Source organism: Sus scrofa, chromosome 3 (assembly GCF_000003025.6).
Source record: "Sus scrofa isolate TJ Tabasco breed Duroc chromosome 3, Sscrofa11.1, whole genome shotgun sequence".
Lineage (NCBI taxonomy): Eukaryota > Metazoa > Chordata > Mammalia > Artiodactyla > Suidae > Sus > Sus scrofa.
In genome coordinates this window covers 131,100,683-131,126,949 of record NC_010445.4, presented here as the reverse complement: position 1 = coordinate 131,126,949, position 26,267 = coordinate 131,100,683, and the positions used below count along the sequence as shown (strand labels likewise).

The 26,267-nt window shown below is 49.1% G+C and overlaps 1 protein-coding gene across 1 annotated transcript in view; it reads left to right on the top strand.

Annotated features, from left to right (window-relative positions):
* DCDC2C (doublecortin domain containing 2C) overlaps positions 1-26,267 on the top strand; it is a 112,450-nt gene that overhangs the window by 67,777 nt on the left and 18,406 nt on the right. The window contains exons 10-12 of the mRNA XM_021087908.1: positions 14,608-14,671; positions 17,373-17,585; positions 25,184-25,231. Coding sequence (XP_020943567.1) covers positions 14,608-14,671; positions 17,373-17,585; positions 25,184-25,231 — 325 coding nt within the window. The remainder of the gene's footprint in view (positions 1-14,607; positions 14,672-17,372; positions 17,586-25,183; positions 25,232-26,267) is intronic.

Sequence of the window (26,267 nt, the reverse complement as noted above, 5' to 3'; positions counted from 1 at the left end):
TGAGGGTGGAGGCTCCAAAATATTAATTAAGGGGAAAAAATCAAGTGGCAACAGAGACCATTCTGTGCTGCATTTTGCATAAAAATGTCACCCAACGTACGTAAAAACAAAGCTTTTGATGGCAAGGGGTATTGCTTGATGCGATGGAGGGGAAAGAGGAGCCTCAGGACCACAGAAGTGGTACCAAGGATGAGTCGAGGCTCGAGACCCAGCTCCCGTGGGAAACTGATAACAAGCAGGCATTTGACCCAACCAGGAAGGCGAGAAGAGGTCGGGCGATGCAGGACTTATCTGGCCATATCCTTCTTGCAGAGAGTTGATTACTGTACGTATTTTTGTAATAATAGGAAAAAGAAGAGAAAAGGCTTTATGAGGATAATGACAAAAAGGTTTGTACCATCAGATTCTGTAGTTCTGTGGCTCCTATTCTGAAGACATTCCTGACAAGCTAATCAGAGGATTCCAAAACCTTGTCAGGTGCCTTTTAGGGACGTGACACCTGTCTACGTTGTCGGTCGTCCACCATAGCTCTGTTCCTGGAGGAGGGAAGTGAAATCAGGGGAAGAGAAACATTAAGGCATTTCGGGGAGGTGGACGGGTCCACTAAAGGCAGATGAAAGCAGGGGAGGGGAGATGCCTGTTGGTCGCGTATCAGGTGACTGCCCGGCTAAGTTACCTGCAAGCAGGCACCTGGAGACACCTCCTCGGCTTGTCCAGGCAGTCAGAGCACCCACGCTGTCCTGGCTGTGAGCTCGGGGAGGGCACCGGGGGAAGACAGGAGGCTGTGGCTGTGGCTGGGCAGCTGGCCCCGCATGGCCGCTGCTGTCCAGAGCTCTGTCCTAGGTAGAGTCAGGGCCTCGCTGTTACGTGTTAAGTGATGAAGCAATCCCGGTGATTGTGTCTGAGGTTTTACTTATTTATTCCTAAGTCCGTTCAGACGCCTCATCACTCCCTAAAACACCTGGGCCATAAATGCTGATCCTTTGGGCCGTAAACACGAGTCCTTGGGAGGATACCTAATCAAAACCAGCACTGGGATTTGCCATCGGACCAGCCTGGAGTTCTCTGCTCATCCATCACTCTCGCCGTGTGACCGTGGGAAGCCCCCCTAAGCTCTCAGAGCCTTGGTTCCCTCTGCTCGAACTTTGTTGTTTGATCATCTATTTATCACACAGCCAACCTCTAGGCTGCGAGACAGGATGGATAAAATATGCTTGATGCTATACTTGTTTTTTTTCATTTTTAAAAGTCTTACTGAAGTACTGTTGATTTACAATGTTGTGATAATGTCTTCTGTGCAGCAGAAGATCTGGTTAGGCGTGTTCACACTTGATGCTCTGCTCTGTAGTTGTGTTATTACACATAACAAATTGCTCCCCAGCGAGACAGAGCGGGGGTGGCCCTGAATTTCTCTGAGTCCGTTTTAGCACCGGGCGGACTGATTTGCTCTGTGGGTGAATGACAACAACGAAGAAATTCGGGAGGGTGGGAGAACCCCGACAGTCTCTGGGGAGCTGCTCTTCTGTCCGGGAGTGTGTCAACTTGCAGGTGTGCACATGGCCGTGTAAAAAGCACCGATGTCCAGTTTTTTTCTATTAATTTGCAGGTGTCCTCTGTTAAGTAGTTTTACCTCTTTGCACCTCATTCATTCCATCCACAGTTACTCTGCATCATTACTTGCCGTGAAGGAATCAGCGGAGCCAGTGGATGTGAAAGTTCCTAAAAAGTGTACTCTGTCTCTTTCCACCATGTTTACATTATTTATGCTTAAGCTAAATACTGAGAGGACGTGTTTTCTAGTTGGAAAGTAGACACTGCCTGTTCCCACTCTTCAATCTCTTGCTAAAATCTGGGTAATCCCTTTTTTTTTAAGGCCATTCCTGTGGCATATGGAGGGTCCCAGGCTAGGGGTTGAATGGGAGCTGCAGCTGCCGGCCTACCCCACAGCCACAGCCACGCAGGATCCGAGCAACATCTGCAACCCACACCCCAGCTCACGTCGATGCCAGATCCTTAACCCACTGAGCGAGGGGAGGGGTGGAACCCGTGTCCTCGTGGATGCTAGCTGGGTTCGTTTCTGCTGAGCCACAGTGGGAACTCCCAGTGTGATCAGTTTTATCTTGCGTTTTGTCCTTGGGACAGAAGTCTCAGGGACCAGCCTGCGTTAGAGAGACCCTGGTGGGTGTTGACCGGATGTCCCTGTAAGTTTAAGTAACATGCGCTTGGCTTTTCATGTCCAGTGCTTCTTTGGAAAACTTAGCATTTGTTGGGCATAAGTGTTACTTGTTCTTTTAATCCGAATGTTTTGGCAAACACAGTGGCTAGAGACTGCGGCTTTTAGACACAGGTAAACTGTGTCAGGAGCACCGTTTCACGCCCCTGAGCCTCAGTTTCTTTATCCGTGAAACTGGGATAATTTCTACCTTGTGAAGTGAGTATAAGGATTAGGAAGAGTCATGAAGTGCCTTACGCAGTGGTTGAGAGTTCATTATAGCTGCTGTTTATTGTTATTCTCCAGTCTAATCATGGTTTCAGCAGAGGCTTCAAGTCCTTGGAAGCAGGAATTTGACTTTATTTGTATTTTCATTTTTCTCAGCATCAGGCACACACAGTACCTTACTCATAGTTGCCATTAATTGCATTTTAAAATTGAATTTTCTTCTATGATATCTCATGTTTTAAAGTTAAGAATACTTTATCAAATTATAAATAATTCATATTTTTAAGAAAAAAATAAAAGCATTGAATTCCTGTTTAGAAACTGTTTTCAGTTTTCTGTATATTCTTCAATATTGTTTTCCACTTTTTCTTTAATGCAGCATGTAAAGGGATCATGACTGCCGATAATAGAAAAATTTATGTAACAAAGCTGCAAATCAATATTGAGGATATTTTCAACGTTTAATTTTTTTCTCAATATACTTTGAAATGCTCATGTTATTTATTTTAAATAAATTTAAGCATTTTGAGCAGAGATGCCATTCACATTAAAAACATCCACCAACAAAACAACACGTGAATCCTGCGCCTGTGTGGAATTCTTCCAGAGCAGGGTTGCATGTTCCCTTCTTGGGTGTCTTCTGTTTTGACCATTTAATCTCATGCCAGTGTTAAAAAAAGGTTTGTTTCTCTCTCTTGAATCTGTGGATGTGGAACTCAGACTGGGAGGAAGCCCATGTGGAGGGCCAACTACTAGTTATACTCGAATTTCTTTCTTTCTCTCTCTTTTCTTTTTTTCTTTTTAGGGCTGCACCACGGAATATGGAGGTTCCTAGGCTAGGGGTCGAATCGGAGCTGTAGCTGCTGGCCCACCCCACAGCCACAGCAACTGGGATCCGAGCCATGTCTTTAACCTACACCACAGCTCACGGCAATGCTGGATCCTTCACCCACTGAGCGAGGCCAGGGATCGAACCTGCATCCTCATGGGATATTAGTCGGGTTCTTTATGGCTGAGCCACGACGGGAACTCCCTGTAATTGGATTTCTGACTGCCTGGAGGAGTCGTCCTCTAGTCCCTCATTGTCCAAGGGTCGGTTGTAAACAGATGGAATAATTTATCCAGTAATATGTTTTCAAATGTAAACTGAAGTTTAACTCATGAAACTAGATGTGGCAATTACTCTGCTTCCTTCCTGCATTGGCTGATAATAACCGAAACTAACACCAGCAAAGGACCCTCAGACGCCGTGGTGTGCAGGTTGGTGGTTTTGCTTTGATTTGTTTTGTTTTCTTTTTTGGCCACCTCGGGGCGTATGAGTTCCCAGGCAGTTTGGTTCTGTTTCTGCATCATAGGCTGTCATCAGAACACATGGACCACTCCTGATTGACAGGCATCCAGACAGGTTGCCATGGTGACAGATTCCAGGTACAAAGTATATAAGGAGGTGAAATGATAACCTTGAAAAGTTTTTTCAGAGTCTTTAAGAATCAAGTATAATTTGATTAACAAGTGCGCTATCAGTAAAAAAATTTCTTGGATAAGATTTTTAGCATATATGTTAATTGGTTTAGGACATGTTCCCTCACCTTGTAGAGGCGCATTTTATGCATTTTTTTGTGACCAACTTATGCATGATTAGATCAGGCTGAAGTCACTTCACCTGCATGTTGAAGGCAACATGGGACCAAACCTCAAAACCTGTTGAGCATTGTGTTAAATGCTGTCAGTGTGATGGAAAGATAGCAGATTTTGTCTGCCTTTGAAGCCTTTATAATTCACCTCATGGGAAAAGCAAGAGAGAGAAAGACTCTGGCCACACACGACTAGTGCTCACGTCTGTTTACATTTACTCTTGGGATGTAAGAAACTTAACAACGTATGCTTGAGTGTTGCTTGTTCTGTTAAAATCTTGATGTTTATAAATCAAAACATTTAGAACGTAAGTGTAAGTGGAGACTCTGCAGTCTAGTGTCTGATGTGGCCGTGGAAGGTGGGGGATTGTCTTTGCCGGCTGTTGCCCTGCCCTAGGCTGGAATTAACGTGAGGCAGCCTCAGCCAGCAGAGCTCCGTTAAGAGCGCTGGGCCCTTGAGCCAGGAATAGCAGTGCTCAGGTGAGAAAAAGTGGCCTCTGTATCTTTAGGTGATGGCTTGTCTCACCAGGTGTGAGTGCTGGGGGCTGCTTTCCTCCCCGAGGCCATACCTCCTTTGAGCTGCAGGGCCCGCCCCTTCCCCCTCCTGGAGAAAGAAGACTCCTACTTCTTCACTTCCAGCCCCACCTTCCACTCTTTTCCTCATGCTTTATCTCTGCTTGGTGCACAAGACTCCTCTTCTGAGAAACTCTTAAATTGCCTTCTCTGGTCCTTTCCTAACGCTGTCTTCTTTGGGCAATTGCGTGCTATTTTAATCGTGTCATTTTTTTTCTGAGGACCTCTAAGTCATGTTGCATGTGCAGTCAAGTTTCAACACAATTCTCTCTTGCATGCCTGCTGTTTCTTTTTCCTACGAGGTGGAAGTGCCTTGTGTAGGGGCCATATCTTATGCTCAGGGAGCACAAATTGTTCCTAAAATCCTTTTTTTTTTGGCTGTGCCTGTGGCGTGTGTAAATTCCCAGGCCAGGGTTTGAACCTGTGTCACAGCAGTGACCTGAGGTGATGCAGTTTTCTTGTCATTATGGCTCCACCTCAAATCTTACTGTGGAATCAAAACTTCATAGGAGGAGCTCCCTGGTGCCTCAGTGTGTTAGGGACCCAGTGTTGTCACTGTAGTGGCTCAGATCGCTGCTGTGGGATGGGTTTGATCCCTCGCCTGGGAACTTCTGCATGCTGCAGGTGCAGCCAAAAAAAAAAAAGAAATGGGCTTTTCCTATTGTGTGAACCTCTGCTTCAGCCAGGCTGCCTAAGCTGGGAAAGGGTGGGCCTCGTGCCAGACAAGATCAGGAAGGAAAAAGTGACTGGTTGATATGTTTTTAGCTGTCAAATGAGTGATAAAACAGTGCAACTTTTTAAAGAAAGAATCAAAGTAATGGATTATATGAATTGACATAAATCATATGCAAGCGATTTAACATACTTAACAAATGCTGAGCTCAGAACAAATGCCAAGGCATTTTCCATCACCTGCAGCCACTGATGAATGCACCATTTAAGCATCTTGCTGGAATCAAATGCATGCACAAATCCAAAACAGTTGTTGACTCTCGTTGTGTGCTTTATTGTGCACACAGGAGAGGGATTTCATTTCATTACCACTTGCCAGAAATGCCGGTAGAGCCTGGGAGCTTTTGATCTAGCTTGTCCCTGACTCAGGATTTTCGTGACCGAATGAAAATGGCATTGATTCTTTGATGGATTTTTTGAAATTCATTGCCTTTCCAGCATCGTCACTCTTGTTTCTCGTTGTTGTCGTGATACCACTCTGCCACTACAGCTAAGTGTTTTATTGCTTCTTGGAGAGACGAGGTTAATATTGAGCCCCACTGGAGTGTGAAAGCCAAGTGTAAGCCGTCAGTGATGCTGAGTGGGATATGGTAAATTAAATATTAAGAAACACACTTTTTGGAGAATCATGTGGCTTTAGAAAAATCAGGCTTGTCTCCTCTATCCATAGGAAATACATCTGGATTTAAGCGAAAGGAGAAACGTCCCCTTTAGAAAAGAGGAGGTGTTTCACCTTGAACACAGTGGCGGACATACATTCTGTGTGATGCTCTCAAGAGTAAAACAGACGGCGTCGTGTTGATGTTTGATGGTAGAAAGACACGGACGAATCCATTTATCTTTTCCTACAGTGGGCGCCACTGAAACACTTTTGTCGAATTCATGCCAATTTTAGAAATTGCCTTTACGGGAGTTCCCGTCGTGGCGCAGCGGTTGGCGAATCCGACTAGGAACCATGAGGTTGCGGGTTCGATCCCTGCCCTTGCTCAGTGGGTTAACGATCCGGCGTTGCCGTGAGCTGTGGTGTAGGTTGCAGACGCGGCTCGGATCCCGCGTTGCTGTGGCTCAGGCGTAGGCCGGTGGCTACAGCTCCGATTCGACCCCTAGCCTGGGAACCTCCATATGCCGCGGGAGCGGCCCAAGAAATGGCAAAAAGACAAAAAAAAAAAAAAAAAAAAAAAAAAAAAGAAGAAATTGCCTTTACGGACCTGAAGGGGGAAAGGAAGTGGCTCCCGTCTGGTCTAGAAACGCGGCGAGTCGGAAGAGCACAGAAGAGAACGGGCGCTGGGGATCCGCTGCCCCCAGGTGACGGTGTGGTATCCTGGGATTTGCCGAGAGTAGAGTTAGGTGTCCTCGCTCCATGGGCTGCGTGAGGATGTGGGTCACGGGTGTGTTCATTAACTCACTTGCGGGGCTCATTTCATAACGTTTACATCTATGAGATCGTCCTTAGAGAACGTGGGGGGGTGGAGTTCCCGTTGTGGCTCAGCAGATTAAGGACCTGATGTTGTCTCCGTCAGGATGTGGGTTCCACCCCTGGCCTCGCTCGGTGGGTTAAGGATCCGGCATTGCTGTGAGCTGTGGTATAGGCTGCAGATGCAGCTGCATCCAGCGTTGCTGTAGCTGTGGCATAGACAGCATGGCGTTGTGTCACTTAAATATGTTTCGCTTCTCAGTCGCACCCCAATAAAGCTGGAGGAAAAGACCAGCAAACCTGGGCCAGTTTCCACCGCCAGCAGCTGCATCCTGGGAACTTCCCAACTTTGCCTCCGGTTTCTAGGCTACGGACTCGAGACGCCCTCCCAGCGCCCCTTCTGCTCCAGCGCCCTCTCCCAGCCTGTGCTGGCAGTGGCCTGGGCGCCGTCCCCACCCCCTCTGCAGACTCTCCCACTCTGGGCAGAGGGCCCAGTGGAGGTGGCGCTCGGGGAATGTGTTGCTGCCGGGCTCTCTGTCTCTCAGATTTCTTTGTTGACCTTGACACCGTGAAAGGGAAGGAAGTGACCTGGATGAAACCAGGTGCCAGGTGGGCGCACTGCTCCTCACCAGCCTGTGGTTGGCCGTCCCTTTGTTAGTTTTTTCCCTTCACCCGGGGTCTGCAGCGTGGTCTGTTACAGAAAATTGATTTTAGCAGATGAACCAGCTGCTAGGACACAGACAAGGACACCCTGGGAATTTGCTGTGAGCATACCCTTAATTCAGAGTGCCAGCAGAGGTGCCTTTGTGGGGTCTTTATAGCACTCGGTGCCCAAGGCGCAGGGACAGCGCAGAGGGAGAAGCAGTGACCCTTCCTGGACCAGCGTGTTGGCCTCTGAGCTGTGGGTCTGGCCCTGGGGAGGGGGGGAGGCATCGTCATCCATTTCTTGTCTCCTGTGTGGTTACGTGGTCACGATCTCTGGGTCTCGGGTGGAGGTTTTACTGAAATCTGACCACGGAATCCACGAGCCGTTGCAGTAGCAAAAGGAAAGCCTTTCATTCGTAGTCACCTTGTTTTTCACATGTGACATAGAAATGCTGTTGTAACTTTTAAAGCATATGAATGATGTTTAATTATGAGAACTATGTGGTCTGCCTACAGTGTTTTTAGAAGGTCCCGACCAACCTAGGGTTTAGGTCTGTGTAACGTAGACAGGGCCATAAATCCCATTTTTGGAAACAAAAAAAGTAGCATTTAAGATTTTCCCTTCTGGGAGAGTTAAATGAGAAACCTTTCCTGGCTGCCTACCCCCCATTCTGGGAAAGTACTTTTGGGTGAACTCAGCCAAGTGAAATTGATAGCCGCATGTTTTTGGAGAAAAAAAATACCTTTTCCCATGAACAGCTTAGAGGAACAAAAATCAGAAACATGAGGGGGCGGGGCTGGAAGGGCCACGGCGCTTCGAATTGACCCACGAGATTGTCTAGGGCCTTTCCCCTGATTCCACGCCTCTGCTGTGAATCTGGCGGCTTTTCCCCAAGAGGGAGCGACACTGAGAAGGAGCGAGGTCGGCTGTACCGAGGTTGGAGAAGCCGGCTCTGAGACCGCGTAGTATCGCTTCACGTCGAGGAGGCTCGGTTCTCCGTTACTCATCGTCAGGGTTTGTCTGTGGATATTTGCAGGAGGAGAATCCATGACCTTGTGAAGAACAGTTCTCTGAACAAACGCACGTTTCTGCTTGTAAACAGAGTGAGAAGGAAAAGCTAGGCTTTTTTTTTTTTTGAAGTTGTAATATATCAAAAAGCAGATGCACATCTCATGCTGAAATGCAGGCAGTCGTGCATTTCACAAATTGGCAGATATTGTAGGCACGGGACACGCAGGAATTTGAGCAAATTGTGCATGTATGTGGGGAGCAGTGAGAGGCTCCGGGACATCCTGCTTCCATCCCCGTGTCAGAAGCCTCTGTTTGGCTCAGCATCTCTGTCGCTGCTGTCCAGTCACGTATCACAGAGTCTGTGTGCACCTCCTCCTGCTGCGTGAGCCTGTATCAGGCCAGCCCTGGCTCCCTGCCCTGGCCAGTGATTGGTCCGTGGAATAGCCTGGGTCTACAGGATCTTTACCTTCTGAGCCAGAAGCACCCAGAAGTGATTCTTCTCCATTCTTTCATGATACAGAGGAAGAGGTGGAAAGCGCTCTTTGCCTCTTTCAATATTGTAATTTTTAGTAATTTCCATATCACACTAGAAATATTTTAAGCCAATTTCAAATATCCAGTGAGGGTATACTCTGCGTTCAGTAGCTTTCGGGTGTAAAAGACTCCTTGCAAAGTTCAGACGCAGAAAGATGCAGCAAGATGCAGCCTGGCCGTGAATGGCTGCTCTCCTGAGTCTGGCAGAAAGGCTGCAGGCGTGGGGAGGGGAGGCTGCGGAGGCAGAGGGAGTTGGCGCCGTGTTGTTCCTGCAGAGTTTCTCTTCTTGCTTTTGCTGTATGTAAAAATATGCACTGGAAACCCAAAGGTCAGATTAAAAATGAAAATAATAAAAGCTGTGTGCATAGGCGAAGCTGGTGACTTCTTTCCCTAAATTCTAGTTCGGAAATTCTCCTTGCAAACAGTGAGCTTTAAAGTTGTAGCTGAGTTTATTTTCGGTCTTGGAGGTTTGATAATGGGCTCAGGGACCACTCAGAGCAAACGCATAAGCATCTATTCTTTGTAATATCTTGGATGAATTCAGTGGTACTCTATCAAATTTTTTTTTTTTTTGGTCTTTTTAAGGCTGCTTCCGTGGCATATGGAGGTTCCCAGGCTAGGGGTCGAATTGGAGCTGTAGCTGCTGGCCTACACCACAGCCATAGCAACGCCAGATCTAGCCCTCGTCTGGGACCTACACCACAGCTCACGGCAATGCTGGATCTTAACCTACTGAGCGAGGCCAGGGATTGAACCCTCCACCTCATGGTTCCTAGTCGGATTCGTTTCCTTTGTGCCATGACGGGAACTCCTATTTATTCATTTAAAAATAGCTATAATAAGTCAATAATATTTTTCTGTAACATTTTTCATGAAAAAAATTGTCAAAACAAGCAATCAGTGAGCAGAGTGGCATGTGTTACCTTCTGGCGGGTCTCTCTAGCTATCTGGTCCAACAGCAGGCAGCTGGATTTCATATCTGCTTCTGCATCAGTTTGTTGCTGTAGGATGTTTTGGAAGAAGTAGATGAAGAAACTCCAGCCTCGCGTAGATATGTACTTGGAAAAGAGAGGAGTGTTTTCAGAGCTTTTTCAGATTATTGTGGATATTCTTTGATACTACCCCAAAACTCAACAAGGGATAATTTCTTAAGGGTAAACTGCAGTTTGGAATCAGAAACCCTATCGGTGAATTTTTAATTTTTTGTTCCATTAAAATCCGTTGTAATATCTTGCACTTTGAATAGATTGTTAGACATGCATGATTTTGCAAGAGGATGCATTGGTGATTCGGGAAGTATTGGTTCAGCAGGTTATGACAATATCAACACAATTACATAATATTTTTTAACAAAGATCACATGCATTAATATTTACAGGAATCATTTTAGGAAATACTTTCGGTATTGGGGAGCTGTCAGACACTGAGAGATTTTTTCACTGAAGGTATAGCCTTGTTTTGTTCATTAAAGCGTCTGCCCAGCACCCCTGGCTGAATAAGTGGTTTGCTGTGCATCCTTTCAAGTCGAGCAGTGGTCCATCAGGCAGAGGCTCCAGGCAGGTGCATGAGGCAGAGGCTCTAGGCAGGTGCCTGAGGCAGAGGCTCCAGGCAGATGCTCGAGGCAGGTGGCCAGCCTGGCCTCTCCTGGACCGTCCAGAGACGATTGTGGTTCTGTGATGGCAGCCAGAGGGCCTCCTGTGTTCTTAGTTCCTCACACAGAGTGTTCAGACGTGCACTCAAGGTCAATATTTATAACGTGAGTCATTTCCGCTCCTTTATCAGAGACACTTTCAGTGACACAGGCGTTTTTTACCCTCAAGTTGCAAGGGCCCATCCCGAGGAGTTCGATGTTGAGAGGTGCGGCTGCTCTCAGGCTCGTCTCTTGCGGTTTTACCTCTGCTGTTCTCGTGCCGTTAGTGTGCCGGTGTCACCGGGGGTGAGGCCCGCAGGGCGCAGTTTTCCTGTGACGCGTTGGACTGCACTGACCCCCTGGAAGGCACTGTGGCCCTGGGATCGGGACCACCTCTTGGGAACCAGTGTCAGACGCGGTGATGCGACAGTGTTTCCGTTCATTTCCTGCAGAAGGTTCCCCTGTGATTCCAGCCGCATCACATGGGAGCCCAGGGCGGAGGGGCTGGAGCCCCGGGCCCTGGGCGGAGCTGCGGGAGCCGAGAGCACTGCCCCCTCGTTCGGTGACCTGTCCCAGGCTGTGGTCCCCTCAGCCACATGTGGGTCACGGGAGCGGGTGGGTTACAGTGAGGGGAGAACGAGGTGACTCGAGAACTGTGCTGGGCGCAATGAGAGACCAGGAATCACTGGCCAGTGTTAGGCTTTAACAGGCAAATCAAAGATGTCAGGAGTGAGGTCCCATTTCCGGCCTCCGGCTCAGCGGCTCCTTCTAGTTGGGCTCCTTTCCCTCAAGCCCCCAAGGAACGACCGTCCGTGCTTCCTGCGTGACCGCAGCCTCCATCCTTCTCGACGGTGTCTTCTGTCCTCAGCTCTTGAGGGTCCGGGCGCCGTGGCCCCTCTCCACCTCCCTGGTGTCATCAGTCGCTCCCCGCTTTCTTACGCTTTCTCTCCGTGGAGCAGAGGTGTCACCTTTGAGCGCTGTCCCTGGCCCTCCCGGTGCTGGTGGCAGTTCCCTTGTCACCTCACCTGTATTCACTGACCTGTGTGGAGGTAACGTATTCTCCGCCATGAATCAGTAATGTGGGTAACTGAAAATCAAGGGACTCCCCCAACCGCCTCACCTGCGCGACTGTCCCTGCGCCCCAGGGAAGCACGGACACAGCCAGTCGCAAGCTGTGCACCTGTTATTCCACCTGCTTCCCCTCCGAAGGCGTTTCGGGCGGGAGCGTGAGGTTAAGGGCAGGTTTCCCCAGGAGCTGCACGGATGGGACCAGGGCCCGGCGAGGGGCCGCGTGTGTGTGCTGGGAGCAGGATCCACTGAGTTTTCCTGGTGTCGGCAGGGACCAGTCTGCTCCCTCCTGGTGGACGAGGTGAGAGCGTGAGAAGAGTGGACGTGAAGAAAACCCACCGCTGCTGCTTTATTCTCTCTGTTCTTAGTCCTGCGACTGAGAAGGGCGCTTCTGGAGCATCCGCCTCCGGAGGGGCGAGGGGAGCTGGGTGAGGAGAAGCTTCCTCGACGCCTGTGTCAGCTGCCAGTGACCCGAAACGCAGCCGAAAGACTGGGTCGTCTCCTGCCTGTGTTTCCAGCCCAGGGCTTCTGTGAAGTGTTTTATGACATCTTAAGGGAAGTGATGAGGCTTTTTGCAGATAGATCTTCAGTGTTTCATGTTTGAGGTGATGATAAGGATTTCTAGACTGCTCTCCACACACTTTCAATGGTGCTGCCTGCTCAGCTGAACAGTTTGGAGAACAGTTTGATAAAATGCAAATACAGGAGTTCCCGTCGTGGGGCTGCGGAAATGAATCCTACTGGGAACCATGAGGTTGCGGGTTTGACCCCTGGCCTCACTTAGTGGGTTAAGGACCTGGCGTTGCTGTGGCTGTGGTGCAGGCCGGTGGCTGCAGCTCTGATTTGGACCCCTAGCCTGGGAACCTCCATGTGCCATGGGTGCAGCCCTAAAAAGCAAAAAGAAAAAAGAAAGAAAAAAGCAAACACAGCAGTCCCGCACTTACCCTCATTTTTAAGCAGTAAAAGCACTTTTTGTCACATGGTTTTTCTGCATCTCTCGAGACAGATGTGTGGTTTTCTCTTTTAGTCTGTTGAGGTGAGTTGATTGATTTTCAAACGTTGAAGTAGGTTGGACTGCCTGGGATAAACCTCGCTTGCTCATCACGGACAGTCATTCTTCCCATGCAGTTGGATTCGGTGGGTTAGTATTTTATGAAGGAGCCTCTTGTCTGTTTCCAAGACGTATCCGTCTGCCGTTTTCATTGCCGGAATGTCTCTGGTTTGAGGGCAGGGTGATGCCGGCCCCCTGAGAGGTTTTTCTCCTGGTCAGACTGGACTTAGGGGTTTGGAAAGGCCTCGGAGGTGGAGGGAGGATCCCTGTCGCGTGGTACCAGGGGAAACCCACCCACGTTCCTCATGGCGTTGACCTTCGTTCCTCGTCTATTGGGCATCAGAGTTCCACGCTGTAGACGCTCTCTTCCTCCCTTTCCTGACTCTGTTCGTCGGAAGCACGGCACTAAGGCAAGACTCCAAAAGGCGGTGGGCCGAAAATTACCCCTCCCCTTCCGTGGCAGGGAGCTTGATCTCTGTACATCTGTTCTTTGGGGGTCTCCTCTGGGCATGTTTGTTTTTTATGTCCAATTTATTTATTTCTACAAGCATTTATTCATAGCATTATGGAGTCCTGTATATGTATATGTATTTCTCTTTTGGGTTACAATCCAGTATTACCTTTGTTCCTATCATTATGGACTCACGTACATCTTGCTGTTGTTCCGGTTGTTCCTGTTTGGTCTTTGGTGTCCCTTCAGCTTGGCTCCTGTGTTCCTTTGACCTGTGCCTTTGACACCTTTTGTTATTTTAAGAATTTCCGGAGTTCCTGTCGTGGCGCAGTGGTTAACGAATCCGACTAGGAACCATGAGGTTGCGGGTTCGATCCCTGGTCTTGCTCAGTGGGTTAACGATCCGGCGTTGCCGTGAGCTGTGGTGTAGGTTGCAGACGCGGCTCGGATCCCGCGTTGCTGTGGCTCTGGCATAGGCCGGTGGCTACAGCTCCGATTCAACCCCTAGCCTGGGAACCTCCATATGCCGCGGGAGCGGCCCAAGAAATAGCAACAATAACAACAACAACAACAACAACAACAAAAAAGACAAAAGACAAAAAAAAAAAAAAAAAAAGAATTTCCTCTGTTTCTGTGACTCCAGGATTCTCCAGGCTCCTCTTGTACGCCCTCCGCCGTAGAACCCGCCTTTTAGCCAAGGAGCCCGGGCTGTATGTGCTTACACACCCCCTGGGCTCACTGAAACTTTTGGCGGAAGTCCTCTGACCCCCTGGCTGGCGGGCACCTCCTCTCGTGCTCTGCCCCAGGGCAGCCAGTGCTCAGCCCCACACCTCCTTGGAGGAGTCCGTCTGTCCTTAGAGTTCAGCCTAGGTGGTTGCCCTGTGACCCCGACTCTCTGATGACATCAAGATGGTTTTAATTTGTCAATTATCTAGCTTTTTCTTGCTCGGGTGGGAGTGACTCTCTGCAGGGACTCTCTTGGAAGCTGGGCCATCTTTGCACAGGAAATGTTTGGGAGGACAAGATGGTGCTGGAAAACTCGGAGTGACCATGAGAACTAGTAGGTCCTGGTCTCCGGTTTGGTCCCTGAACTGCCCCGAGTTAAAGAGTCCAGCAGACAAGGGCTGGGCCCTGAAGCCAGACTGGGGGAGCTTATTTGGTCCATGCTTCCTTCGTCCTTGACTCCCTGGCCAGGCCGGAGGAAGGCTGACCCATGCTGGACCTGGAGCGATGGGTGGCCTTCCAGCATGGGCTGTGTGGTTTGGCACATCACTCTTGAGTGTGCTAAATTTCTGCTGGTCTCACCTTTGTTGCAAACTTCATTCTCAAGGTCCAGTTATAGCTGGGTGTTCCACTCCTGATGACTCACTTTTTCTCTGAATATAAACAGATCAGCTGCTAACACTGATGATTTCTATTTCAGGAAGACAACTCACCAATGTCTTTTAAGAAAGAGTTTCTCTTAAGACACAACACAGAGAAAGAAGGTATGTTGAGTAGATGTTGAAGAAATAGAAATGTCTCTAGTCTGTAATAATTCAACCGTGGGTGAGGATACTTGTGAGATCCTGTTGTCAACAGCTAGTCAAATTTGTCTCCTGGGATATAGTTAAAATATGCATAGAACACTTGATAGAGAAAAGGTCTCATTTCCTGAAACCCCCTAAACTCCCCGTAATAATACCACCACCAAATTATAAATTCTTCTCCTAAATTTTCTCATAACTAGTTATAATCATAATTGTTTAGATTTGTAGTTTTAAAATCAGGTTACAAAAGATTTTCGTGAACATGCTTTTCTGGTCGCATATTACCATGAAGAGCAGGGAAATGATACATCACAGTGTGAAATGGCACGGTGCCTTGCAGATTACAAAAATGGACGTGTCACCTTCCTCTTTTGATGATGTAAGTTGGCTATTTTACAGATGGAGAAACTGAGGCTTCGCGAGGGTGGGTATCCTTCCCCAGGTCACAGGGTCGTTTGCCACATCACTGGACCTGTCATGTTTTGGCCAGAACTCTCTTCCAGGGTGTGTCGTCTGAAGCCTGGGCCTTGTATCCATGGGGAGGGACAGAAACCCTGCAGTTAGCCTTGCGCCGTGGCTCAGATGTCCATCAAAAAGCCATATGCTCCTCAGATGTAATTTAGTCCTCAGACGAAGCAGTGCAGCTCTTTGTTCCTTGACTGTGGTGATCACAGGCCTGTGAGATATGCGTCCTGTGAGATCAGCGGTAGTGGGGTTTTCTGAACCCGTGTCCCGTGAGATCAGCGGGTAGTGGGGTTTTCTGAACCCGTGTCCCGTGAGATCAGCAGGTAGTGGGGTTTTCTGAACCCGTGTCCCGTGAGATCAGCGGGTAGTGGGGTTTTCTGAACCCGTGTCCCGTGAGATCAGCGGGTAGTGGGGTTTTCTGAACCCGTGTCCCGTGAGATCAGCGGGTAGTGGGGTTTTCTGAACCCGTGTCCCGTGAGATCAGCAGGTAGTGGGGTTTTCTGAATCCTTGTCCTGTGAGATCAGCTGGTAGTGGGGTTTCTCTAACACCCCGTTCCTTTCCTTCCCTTCTTTGGGGCTCTATGTGTGAGGGCCCGAGACGGTTCCCCTTGAAGAAGAGGGGTTTGCCAGCGGGAGAGGTGGCGGGGTTTCTGTCAGCTGGCAGGCAGGGGGATGCGCCCGGACTCCCCGGTCCTGTGAGCCCCTGTCCTCCAGCCCCCCTCGGTCCATCACAGCTCGGTAGCCGACTCCTTTAGCTCACATGCGTGGTTAAAATTAGACTAAACCAACCCCAAGGGGAGCATGGGAGGACAGGGAGGTCTGAAAGAACAGACGGAGGCTTTTCAGTGGCAGTGGCCACACACACGTCTTGCTGGGCACCAGGAGGCAGGGCCACCAGGAGCTGGGGAGGGACAGCGTCTGGGGACCAGCGAGGCAGATTCAAGGGAGGGATGGTTTTCAGGCTCCGAGGCAGTGGCGAGTTCTTTGGGGAAGTGACCTTTCGTGCTGCTTCTCATTTGTGGCCTGGGGGGACGAACAGACAGAGGGGGACAGGCTCAGTGACCCTTTGGGATGACATTTTGGCTTTCAGTTTTAAAAGTTCGTTGTAACTGTCAATGCCCCACGATCAAAATCTCTCAACGACAATTTCCACTGAATGCGAGGGAAATAGAATTTCCATTGAATTTGCTGGTAAACCACTTATCGATATGTTTCTTCTGAAACACCTGGTGGGAGCGATTAAAATGTATGAGACTATATTTTCTGGAATGATTCATTCAAGTATCATTTTTAAACAGTGGATATTAAAAAAGTTTCTAAAATATCAAATGTAAGAGTATTTTTAATCATAATAATCAAATCAAGAGATAAAAAACGGTGGACGTTGAGTTAGAAAAGTGAGAGCTTGCACAACTTAAATGCACTCAAGTTTTTTATATGGTGTTTTTTCCTATAAGAGGATTTTCCCATACCTCATAAACGTTTACTAACACCAATAATTTATTTTACCTAACATTTATTGTGAAGAATGAAATGTTAAAAAATAAAAGCCATTTTTTGACCAGTGTGTGTGTGTGTGTGTGTGTGTGTGTGTAAAAATTTCCATTGAATTTGAGGGAAACATCTGTCTACCTTTTGATATGCTACCCTTCTTGGTACTTAAGAGAAAAAAAATCATCATTCATAAATGCCAATAAATGATGAGAGTTTTTTGTTTTTTTTTTTTGTTTTTTTGTTTTTTTTTACCAGAGGCACATGGAGATTCCCAGGGCAGGGGTCCAATCGGAGCTGTAGCCACCTGCCTATGCCAAAAGCACAGCAACGCGGGATCCGAGCCTCGTCTGTGACCTACACCACGGCTCACGGCAATGCCGGATCCATAACCCACTGAGTGAGGCCAGGGATCAAACCCTCATTGTTATGGTTCCTAGTCGGATTCGTTAACCACTGAGCCACGACAGGAACTCTTAGAGAAGAATATTTTGTTTTCAAAAGGAGTTTATAAAGTGGATCCCCCAGATATTAAAGTGTGAAGGTGGGGTTTGCACCCCAGGGAGTAGAGGGACCCACAGCGCCACCTAGTGACCAGAAGGAACCCTGGCGGGCGTCGCAAGTCTGACGCAAAAGCGGGTCCATTTGGTTTAGTGTCCTCTAAGTCCCTGCTTCTCTCTCCTTTTTGTTACCTGGCGTTTAGTAGAAGGATGCTCCTCACGTGACGTTCACCCCAGAGAGAGATCTTTATGGGCGGGTCTAAGCCGTCTTCCCTTCCGGCGCCTCCTGGGCCCTTTCCCTGCCGTCGAAGGACCCGAGGACTTGAGCTGCTGGCTCTCACAGATGCAAGGCACACGGAACCATCTGCTGTCAGGATTGTTTAAGAACACACAGAGATTGCACCGTCGCTGCACAGGTATTTCCTTCGACTTTCCACTCGCACAGCCTGGCCAGGTGGTGCTCTTCACGGTAGGAGGAGGAAGCAGAACGCGCCCTGTCTCGTCCTTGGTGGCCGAGGGCACCAGCAGCAGTAACGGGGGTGGCAGAAGTAACGCAGACATGCACGCCACCCCCTTGGCTTCCCCCTCTCCCCTCTTGTCCTCGAGGTTCTGCTCCCGTGCCAGGGTGGGGGCGGGGGCGGGGGCGGGGGTGGGGGTGGGGGTGGCTCGTGCGCTGAGGGGGGCACCTCCAGTTAGTTTCCAGGTGCCTTTGGGCTCCACCTGCGAGCTCTGGGCTTCAGTTACCGCTTCCAAGGTCTCCGGGCAGCCCGGCACCCCAGCACGTTACACGGAGCCGTTTTGGTCAATCTGCTCATCCGAGGTCATGGGAAACAGTGGCCGAACCCAAAGATTTATTCGGGGGAAGGGGATGAGCCCATGTCACAGCTCCCTTAAACAATGTCACCTTCCCTAAGAACCTGAGGCAGAATGGATGTGTGTGTATGTATGCCTGGGTCACTTTGTTGTACCGCAGATGTTAGCACAGCCTTGTAAATTATGGATACGCCAATAAAACTTAATTTTTTTTAAAAAATGTGACTTTTCTTACAGAATACACGTTCTTTCGTCTTCTATAGAATCAGGTGCTTAAAAATCTCGGAATTCTTAGCTGCTGCAACACAGTTTCTACAACATTGCTGTACCTTCTATTTTGTGAGAGTTTGCTAGTTTAATTTTTCTAGGAGAATGAGGCAGTTTGAAGTTCCTCAAGCTGAATTCAAGGCAGGAATACTTTTCTATCCTCACTGGGAATAGTTTTTGGCTGTGTTCTGTTGCGGTTATTTTTATTTGCTTTGGGAATTGGGAGGTGGAGGGCGACTCAAAGGGAAGAAACCAAAGAATCAGAAAAAAAAATCCATTTTCTTCCGTTGTGATTTTTCCACCTGCTTTTCTTTGTTCCCAGTTGCAAGGACAAAGCCACAGAAACATGCTGCCCAGGGCCCGGGCCGCCTGGCTTAGAAATCCTTTTGGCAGCGTAGGCACCAGTGGGTCTGCTGACCATTTTGGGGGCTCTGAGCACAGAATTTTGAGGGGAGGAGCTTGGCCAGGCCTGATGCTCGTTCTGCCTGAAGGCTTTATTAGAGGGATTTTTTCCTTTAAGATTTTCGTCAATCTGGCAACTTAGGAATTATTAAAAGTAATTTTTTTTGTGTTTGTTTTTTGCTTTTTAGGGCCACACCTGCGGCATATGGAGGTTCCCAGGGTAGGGTTCTAATCAGAGCTGTAGCCACTGGCCTCACCACAGCCACAGCAATGCAGTATCCGAGTCGTGTCTGCAACCTACACCACAGCCCATGGTAACACCGGATCCTTAACCCACTGAGCGAGGCCAGGGATCGAACCCACAACCTCATGGTTCCTAGTTGGATTCGTTTCCACTGTGCCATGACGGGAACTCTTTTTTTTCTAGCGTTTTTTAAGGATCATAAATTAGCTTGGCTCAGTTATGACCTGTGATGGTCATTCAAAGAGCTGCTCACAGTTGGTGACAGGTTGGGTCCAGGAGCAGGACAGGAGGGCCTCCAGAGGGGAGAGCACAGACCCAGGGCCCGCCCTGCCTTGTGGAGCAGCACGTTTTTCGTTCGAAGCACATCGGGGCTTTGCCATGCCTTTCCTGTGTGCTGTCTGTTTTGGTGGCCTCTTCTGTTTTTTTTTTTTTTTGGGTTTATTGCAGTAGACTTGCACGCGGTTGTCGTCATGTCTGCTGCAGAGCAGAGTGATTCCGTTGTAAACGGGCACACATCCCTTCCCTCTGATTCTTCTCCCACATAGACGATCACAGAACATTGGCAGCGTTCTCTGTGCCGCCCGGCAGGTCCCGCTGGCCAGTCATTCCAGAGGCCTCAGTGCGCATGTGCCAGTCCCCCACCCCCAGTCTGTCCCTCCCACCCTGCAACCTGTCCCCTTTGGTGACCATACGTTTGTTTTCAAAGTCCGGAGTTTGTTTCTGTTCTGCAAAGAAGTTTGTTTGTAACCTTTTGCAGATTCCACATACCTGTGATATCGTATGGTATTCGTCTTCCACGCTCCAACTTCACGTAGTATGAGAATCTCCAGGTCCATCCGTGTTGCTGCAAATGGCACTTTTCTCGGCGGAGTAGTTGTGTGCGTGTACCCCACTGTACCGCACCGTGTATGCTCCGCTGCGTGCATGTACCCCACCTTCTTTATCCATTCCTCTTGACCGCCTCTTTTGACGTGGGAGCAGCCTCTCCAGCAAAGTGAATCATCCGGGTTTCTTTCTAATTCTCGTGTTATTTAAATAGTCTCATTTCGTGTCTTTGGGGAAAGCTGAGGGACTTCGGTGCCTGAGCCAGGCGTCTGCTTATTCTCTCTGCCGTTTGCATGGCTGTCCTCAGGGTGGCCGTGAGCAGAACTGTGACTCTGTGGGTTCTGTGGGTTTCAGGGCTCCCAGCCCTCCCGGCGGCCTCACCGTCTCGCCCGCCCCTTGGAGCATCCCCCCGTCCCCTGTTTTCTGTTCCTCTCGGGTGGTCAGTGGATGGAGCCTCTGCTCCTGGGAGCTGTCATCTGTTACGTAGACCACACGTGGCATTAAATCCGTGTCAGCTTCCCTTGCGAACGGAAGCCGCCTTTTCTTTGAAGAAGCTGAGGCTGGGAATTGGGCTCTAAACCGAGATGCACTGACCGTTGTCCACGGGGGCCTGTGAGAGCGACACTGCTCTGCAGGGGAGGGTCTCAGCCATGCAGGGAACTAGTCCCCCGACTATGCATCTCCTTTTACCCAAGGATGAGGGGCTGAAAGGAAACCAGGCGGTGCCTGGTGGCTGGGTGTTCGGGCCCGGCTCTCGCGCTGTGAACGCTGCCCATCTCCCAGCACGTGCTCCCGTCCTTTCTCATAGTTGTGCTGGAAGCAGTAACCCAGGCAGCTGATGTTTCTTCCAGTTCTATAATTTACGGCTCTTCTCTGGGAGGCTCAATGTTGGGCACGTCCATTGCGTGATACGCTGTGATCCTCTGCTTAGGGGGGTAAAATGATGCGTTCACTTGCCCCCCGGGGCCGGGGGAGTGAGCACTGAGCCTGCATCCCCAAGGCCTGCCGATGGCCCTGGACCCGCTGTGTCCCCCCTGACCAGGCGCAGGGCCTGCGATCACGGGCAGGAGGAGGCCATGGAGTCAGATGCTCCTTTCTTAGCTTCTGAGTCTCGCAGATTTTCTGAAATCCACGTGGGGGTCAGCGCTTCCCGTTAGCTTTTCTGGATGGAGGAGTGTGTCTGGGGAGCTGCCCACCTCCTCCATGCCGCTGCCCGAGCTGAGGCTGGGGCCAGGGTCCGGGAGGACGACCTGTGGACAGGTGCTCAGTGGGCGCTTGGACGGTGCGGTCGGGTGCCTCCATCTGCCAGAGGTTGCTTGAGGTTGCAACCCAGAGTCTTTGCCTTTAGACAGAACGAAACCCTAATAGTTCTAGAAAACGTGTTCAGACACTTTTCCCCCTTTCGATACTTTCCTTACTATTTAAATACACGTTGTTTATGAGAGTCTAAATCTCTCTTTTTGGTGCTGGTAGAAATAACTTATTTCCCGGATCGTGTTTGATCAGTGTACCAAGGCCCCTCCTGTAGGCCGACTCGTCTTCGCCTGATGCCATGACCTTTTGAGTTTGATGGAATGGCTTCGGAGCGGTTACAGACCAAGCTGGGTTTCTGTGGCAGCTTTCCTCTCTGGGGGTTGAAGACGGTGTGTGTACCCGGGGTGTGTGGAGCGGGGACGTTTCCTTTGCTTCCCGGGAGCCAAGCAGGGTGTATGGACTTCCTCCAGTTTGCAGACAGACAGACCTCCTCCCAGACAGTCCGGAGAAGCTGTCATGGGATCCAGTAAAATTGTTAGGAGGCTGCTAAGATGTGATTATTTAAATCGCTTCAAGAAGGTCTTAGAATGGAAAAGGAGAAGCAAAAAGGAGCATGAAAACGAACCTTCGTAGGCGGAGCCCCCCGTATGTGCCGTGGGAAGCGCGGTATACACAGGGTCCCGGGGTCGGGGGTCCCAGCCCCGGGCCTTGTTATCTGTGAGCCCAGAGCAAGTTCCTAAACCTCTCGTAAACACTGTGTCTTCAGAATCAGCAGCACATGGTGGATGCTAAGTGAGAAAAGTGACCCAAAACACTGTTGAAAACCCCAAAGCCGTTTCCAAATGTAGGTAATTCTTTGTTGTGCGCTTTGTTCTTTTGACACCCCTGAGTTCTCAGGGCGGTTCCAGTGTGTGTGTAGATGAATCTGCTTCTCCTGGTCTGGGGCCGGGCCCTTCTCTGTGTCGGCTGCACCTTCAGCAGGCTCCTACTTTGACTTCCCGCCATCTCTGCTCACCTGGTTTTGGCCGGTCCTCCAGCCGACTTTTTATTGTTACTCTCTGCCAAAGAAACATGCAGGTGGAAGCATGTTTCAACACCGAATGGCCGAAGAGCACGTTCTTACCCATTTATTTATTATTTTTTCAGGGCTGCACCTGCGACGTGAGGACGTTCCCAGGCTCGGGGTCGAATCGGAGCTGCAGCTGCCGACCTTCCCCACAGCCACAGCAACCCGGGATCCGAGCCGTGCCTGTGACCTACACCACAGCTCACGGCAATGCTGGATCCTTCACCCACTGAGCGAGGCCAGGGATGGAACCGGCGTCCTCATGGATACTAGTTGGATTCGTTTACACTGTGCCACGATGGGAAATTCCGTTGCCTGCTTTTATCATATGATTTTGTTGCATTTCTTGGGAAAGTTTACAGGAATTATACCTCTAGCATAGTGAGTTTTCATTTCTTTTAAACGAGACTCCAATATGTTTTTATCAGTATGGATAAGAGAAGAGTAAATTGCTTATAACAGGACTGCAATTCAGAGCAGGAAAGGACCTTGAACACCCAGCAGCCAATCTCCCCGTCTCCTTGTCGGGTTTCCTTCTGTTGTGGTTGTAGTCCTGCTAATACTAGCACACGGTGTGACTCAGAACATGGCTTATTTGAAGCCTTATCTGAGTCTTATTTTTTCATGTGAAGGAAACGATAAGAAAACGTTATAATAAAGATGACAGGCGGTGATCGAGGTTGGTATCACCAGTGACAGGGGGATGTTGATATAAGACCCCTCTTGGTGTGATGCAGGGCGAGGAGCTGGTCTTGCTCCAGGGCCATTGGTCCCTTCATGAGAAAGTATCAGCTATGCCTGAATTGAGGGACCCCCCAAAATACCCACGCGCACGCTTCGACAGTGTCAGGTCATGAAAAATGGAAGGACTGAGACACTGTAAGGATTGGAGGGTGACCTGAGAGGGGTCTAGTGTCCGTGGTCATGACGAGGTCCAGGTGTGGTCATGGGAGGGAAAGAGCACAGGGCCTTGGATGGGGGGACATCAGGGAACTGAGAAGCCGTGGCTGGAAGGTCTTTCTCAAGTGGCCGTTGAGATCCCCAAGGATGATGACAGGGGCTGTGTCAGCGAGAGAGATGGACCCAAGGGCTCAGGTGGTCAAGGAGAGAGGGCATGGCTACTGCAAGGAGGGAGGGGGGTGGGATCTCTTGACCTAAATGCCAGAGAGGCTGAGGGCTTCAAGGGGAGGAAGGGAGAGGAAGGGACAAGCAGCCCTCCCTCGAGAAGGCTGCTAGGGAGCCCGGGTCCTCAGGAGAAGCCGAAGTGGGTGGTTTTTCCTGTCGGGCACATGGGCGTCTGTACACCCGAGCCAGCCACCTGCCTCCAGGGGTTTAACCCGAGGCTGGAAAGCCGTGGATAAGTTCTCATCATAAACTCCCGACACCGTGCAGGTTCCGACCTCCGGCAACAAGTGGTGGGTCTGTGACTTACATTTGTTTCCCACTTGGGGACCTTGTCTCTCTTCTCCAAATTTTCTGTGATGAGCAGTACACTTGAATATAGAACATTGGAATTATTTTAAGAATGAAGATAATTATCCTGGTTTCATTGGGTTAATCTGATTCCAAGTCTCCAGTCGGGACCCTCAAACCAGTCGGAGATTTTGTGAATTCAAACTGCTTTTTGATTTAGTTTGTAATCTCCCAAGAGGACCTGGTCAGTGTCTTTGCTGACTTATTTAAAAACGCGCTAGCCCGCAGAGAAACCAGATGACTGCATAATAGTTACCAGGTACAAACAGTAAATGTGGTCTAACTTTCTGCCGTTTCACAGCGTCTTCATACTTTAAACTGAAACATTAGGTGAATCAGTGCAAACTGGAGCCTGACGTCGTAATTCGTAACGCACAGCGGCCGCAGGGTCTGGCCGTCACGGAAAGATGTGGAGACGAAGACCAGTTTTCAAAGCGAGTGTCGATGACATGCTTAGAATAGGCCCGCGTTCCATTAGACTTTCAGACGGGTGTTGGGGACTCTTCTTGGACCCAGGCAGTGGCTTTTCTGATGTCATCCAGCTGTTGGGCTTCCGGGTGGCCTCTGACCTCCCACGATTGTCCTCAAAACCCGCCTTCTTCTGAAACTCCTCGTTCTTGTTTGTTTCTTCTCTGCTCCAACTTTCAGATCCCCTGCGGCTGCTGCTCTCCAGTCAAGGGTCCTAACGGCGTCTGGAATCTCCTCCGTGGCCGTCAGCCACCCCCACCCTGCTCCGTGCCCCCAGCAGCTTTTGCGCTGCTTCTTACGTGCCAGCCTGTCAGGTCTTCCGAATCGAATTGCTTTGGTCTAGTTATTTGGCTCCCAGGTTGCACGTGACGGGAGCGCTTATCAGCAAGAACATTGCTGCGTGAAGTATCTCGGTGAAACTCTACACCCAGAAGCCTTGGGGAGTGTCTATCCTTGATGCAATAAATATTTTCATGCCACGTTGGGAAATTGGCAGAGACGTCCATAAACTTAAAAAATACCTAAAATCAAAGCAGAATTGTCGGCGAAGATGTCACAGGGCAGATCTGCAGAAGTTTTGTTGCATTTGCTTATGTTGTGTTTGTGCACACGAGTGCGTTTTACCCTGCGTATTGGTGCAAGTTACGCATTTCTAATTTGAGTATTTTTCATGGCAGACTGAATATGCTGTCTTTACTGCTCTTTGCTGTTGAGGTTTTGACAAGCAGCTGCTCTGTACACTGAGAACCTTCTCTGGGTGTTGGAGGGAGAGCAGCCAACACCTGCATCTCACCCCGAGCTGGTCTAACTGGCGGGATGCTGTTACTTGATAAATCTTGTATGGAGCAAAGGAAATGCCAACATATGTCCCCAGCTTCCCACTGTGAAGCTGCATGAGGAAGGAGTTAAAAAAATCCTTAGCTAAAATATGCTTTTTTTCTTAGAGGAAGAAAAATAAGATCAAAATTCTGTTGCCCTGTCATCTCAGCAGCTACAATTGGGATGGTGTTGGCTTGACTGCCTGTATAATAATGCATGATTGTACTCAAAACATCCCTAAATGTTCTCTAAACCGGTCAGCGTGGTGACATTCTGGTAATTCCTTTAGCTGTAGATCTTACTACAGAATCTCATAGTATGTAATGAACTTTGGTCAGTTTATTAATATCTGGGTTTTCCTTTTTTTTTCTTTTTTTTTTTAGCTTCTCTCAAGAACCTTAGCAAGAATCAGAAAGCGGTTTCAGTTCCTGGTAAGAGAGTGATTATTGGTGGTCATTTGTGGGGCGCGTGTGAGCCTGTGTGCTTGTCGCTGTCCTTGGGAGGTAGCCCTGAAACTGTGTGCCACGCCCCCTGCTGGGAGACCCCCGGAACTTCCATTTGGGGGCAGCCGCCCCCTCAGCTTGTCTGGCTCTGAACAAAAGCTTACACGTTGATAACTGAGTTCCGATCTCTCCAAACCTTCTTTCATGTGGCACCTTGTTTAGGTGGGTGGACAGATGAGGTTTTACTCACCGCGTGGTGACACTGTGACAGCCAGCAGTGCAGTCGGGGCAGACTTTTCAGTGTTCAATTATGCAATTATTTTAAGATTTGACTGCATTTATCTTTGTAACATTTTGTAAAAAAGGAGAGGAGAGGGAAAAAACCTCTTACAAAGTTGTGGTACCAAGTGCAGATTTCAGATCTGAGACGTCAGACAAATATGGAAATTCTTTGGTGCACCGAAGTGACATATTTTTGGCCTTATTTAGGGGCCTGTTGGATTATGGGTTCAGTTCTGAAAGAAGACAATATAGAACACGTGTGCAATGCCAGAAATACCTCATTGGCGATGACATTTAAAAGGCAAATTGAATTCAGGGATTTTCGAAATGCATTTTATCACATCGCAATGCAGTGATGTTATTTTATATTCATGTTTAATGAAATTTTATATTAAATAGTATGGTGACCTACTATTCATATGAACACCTTTTAGTATCTTAAAACCATGTTTAATTTTGCACATTCTAATTTAATGTCCTTGGAAATGCTTCACGTGTGGGGCTATGGGCCGCTGGTCCATATGCCATTATTGCCTTTTTTTCATTTATCAAACATTTTCTGACTACCTTCCATGTGCCAGGCTGAGCTGGGAGCTTGGGAAACAAAGACGAGTCAGATGCAACCCTTGTTCCCAGGTTGCCCCCCAGGTCTCGTAGGGGAGACAGACTTAAATGAAAGCAGAGGATGAGCCCCAGTGCAGGAGGGAGCCTGTAGGGGGCGCCAGACTAGCACGTGCGCAGT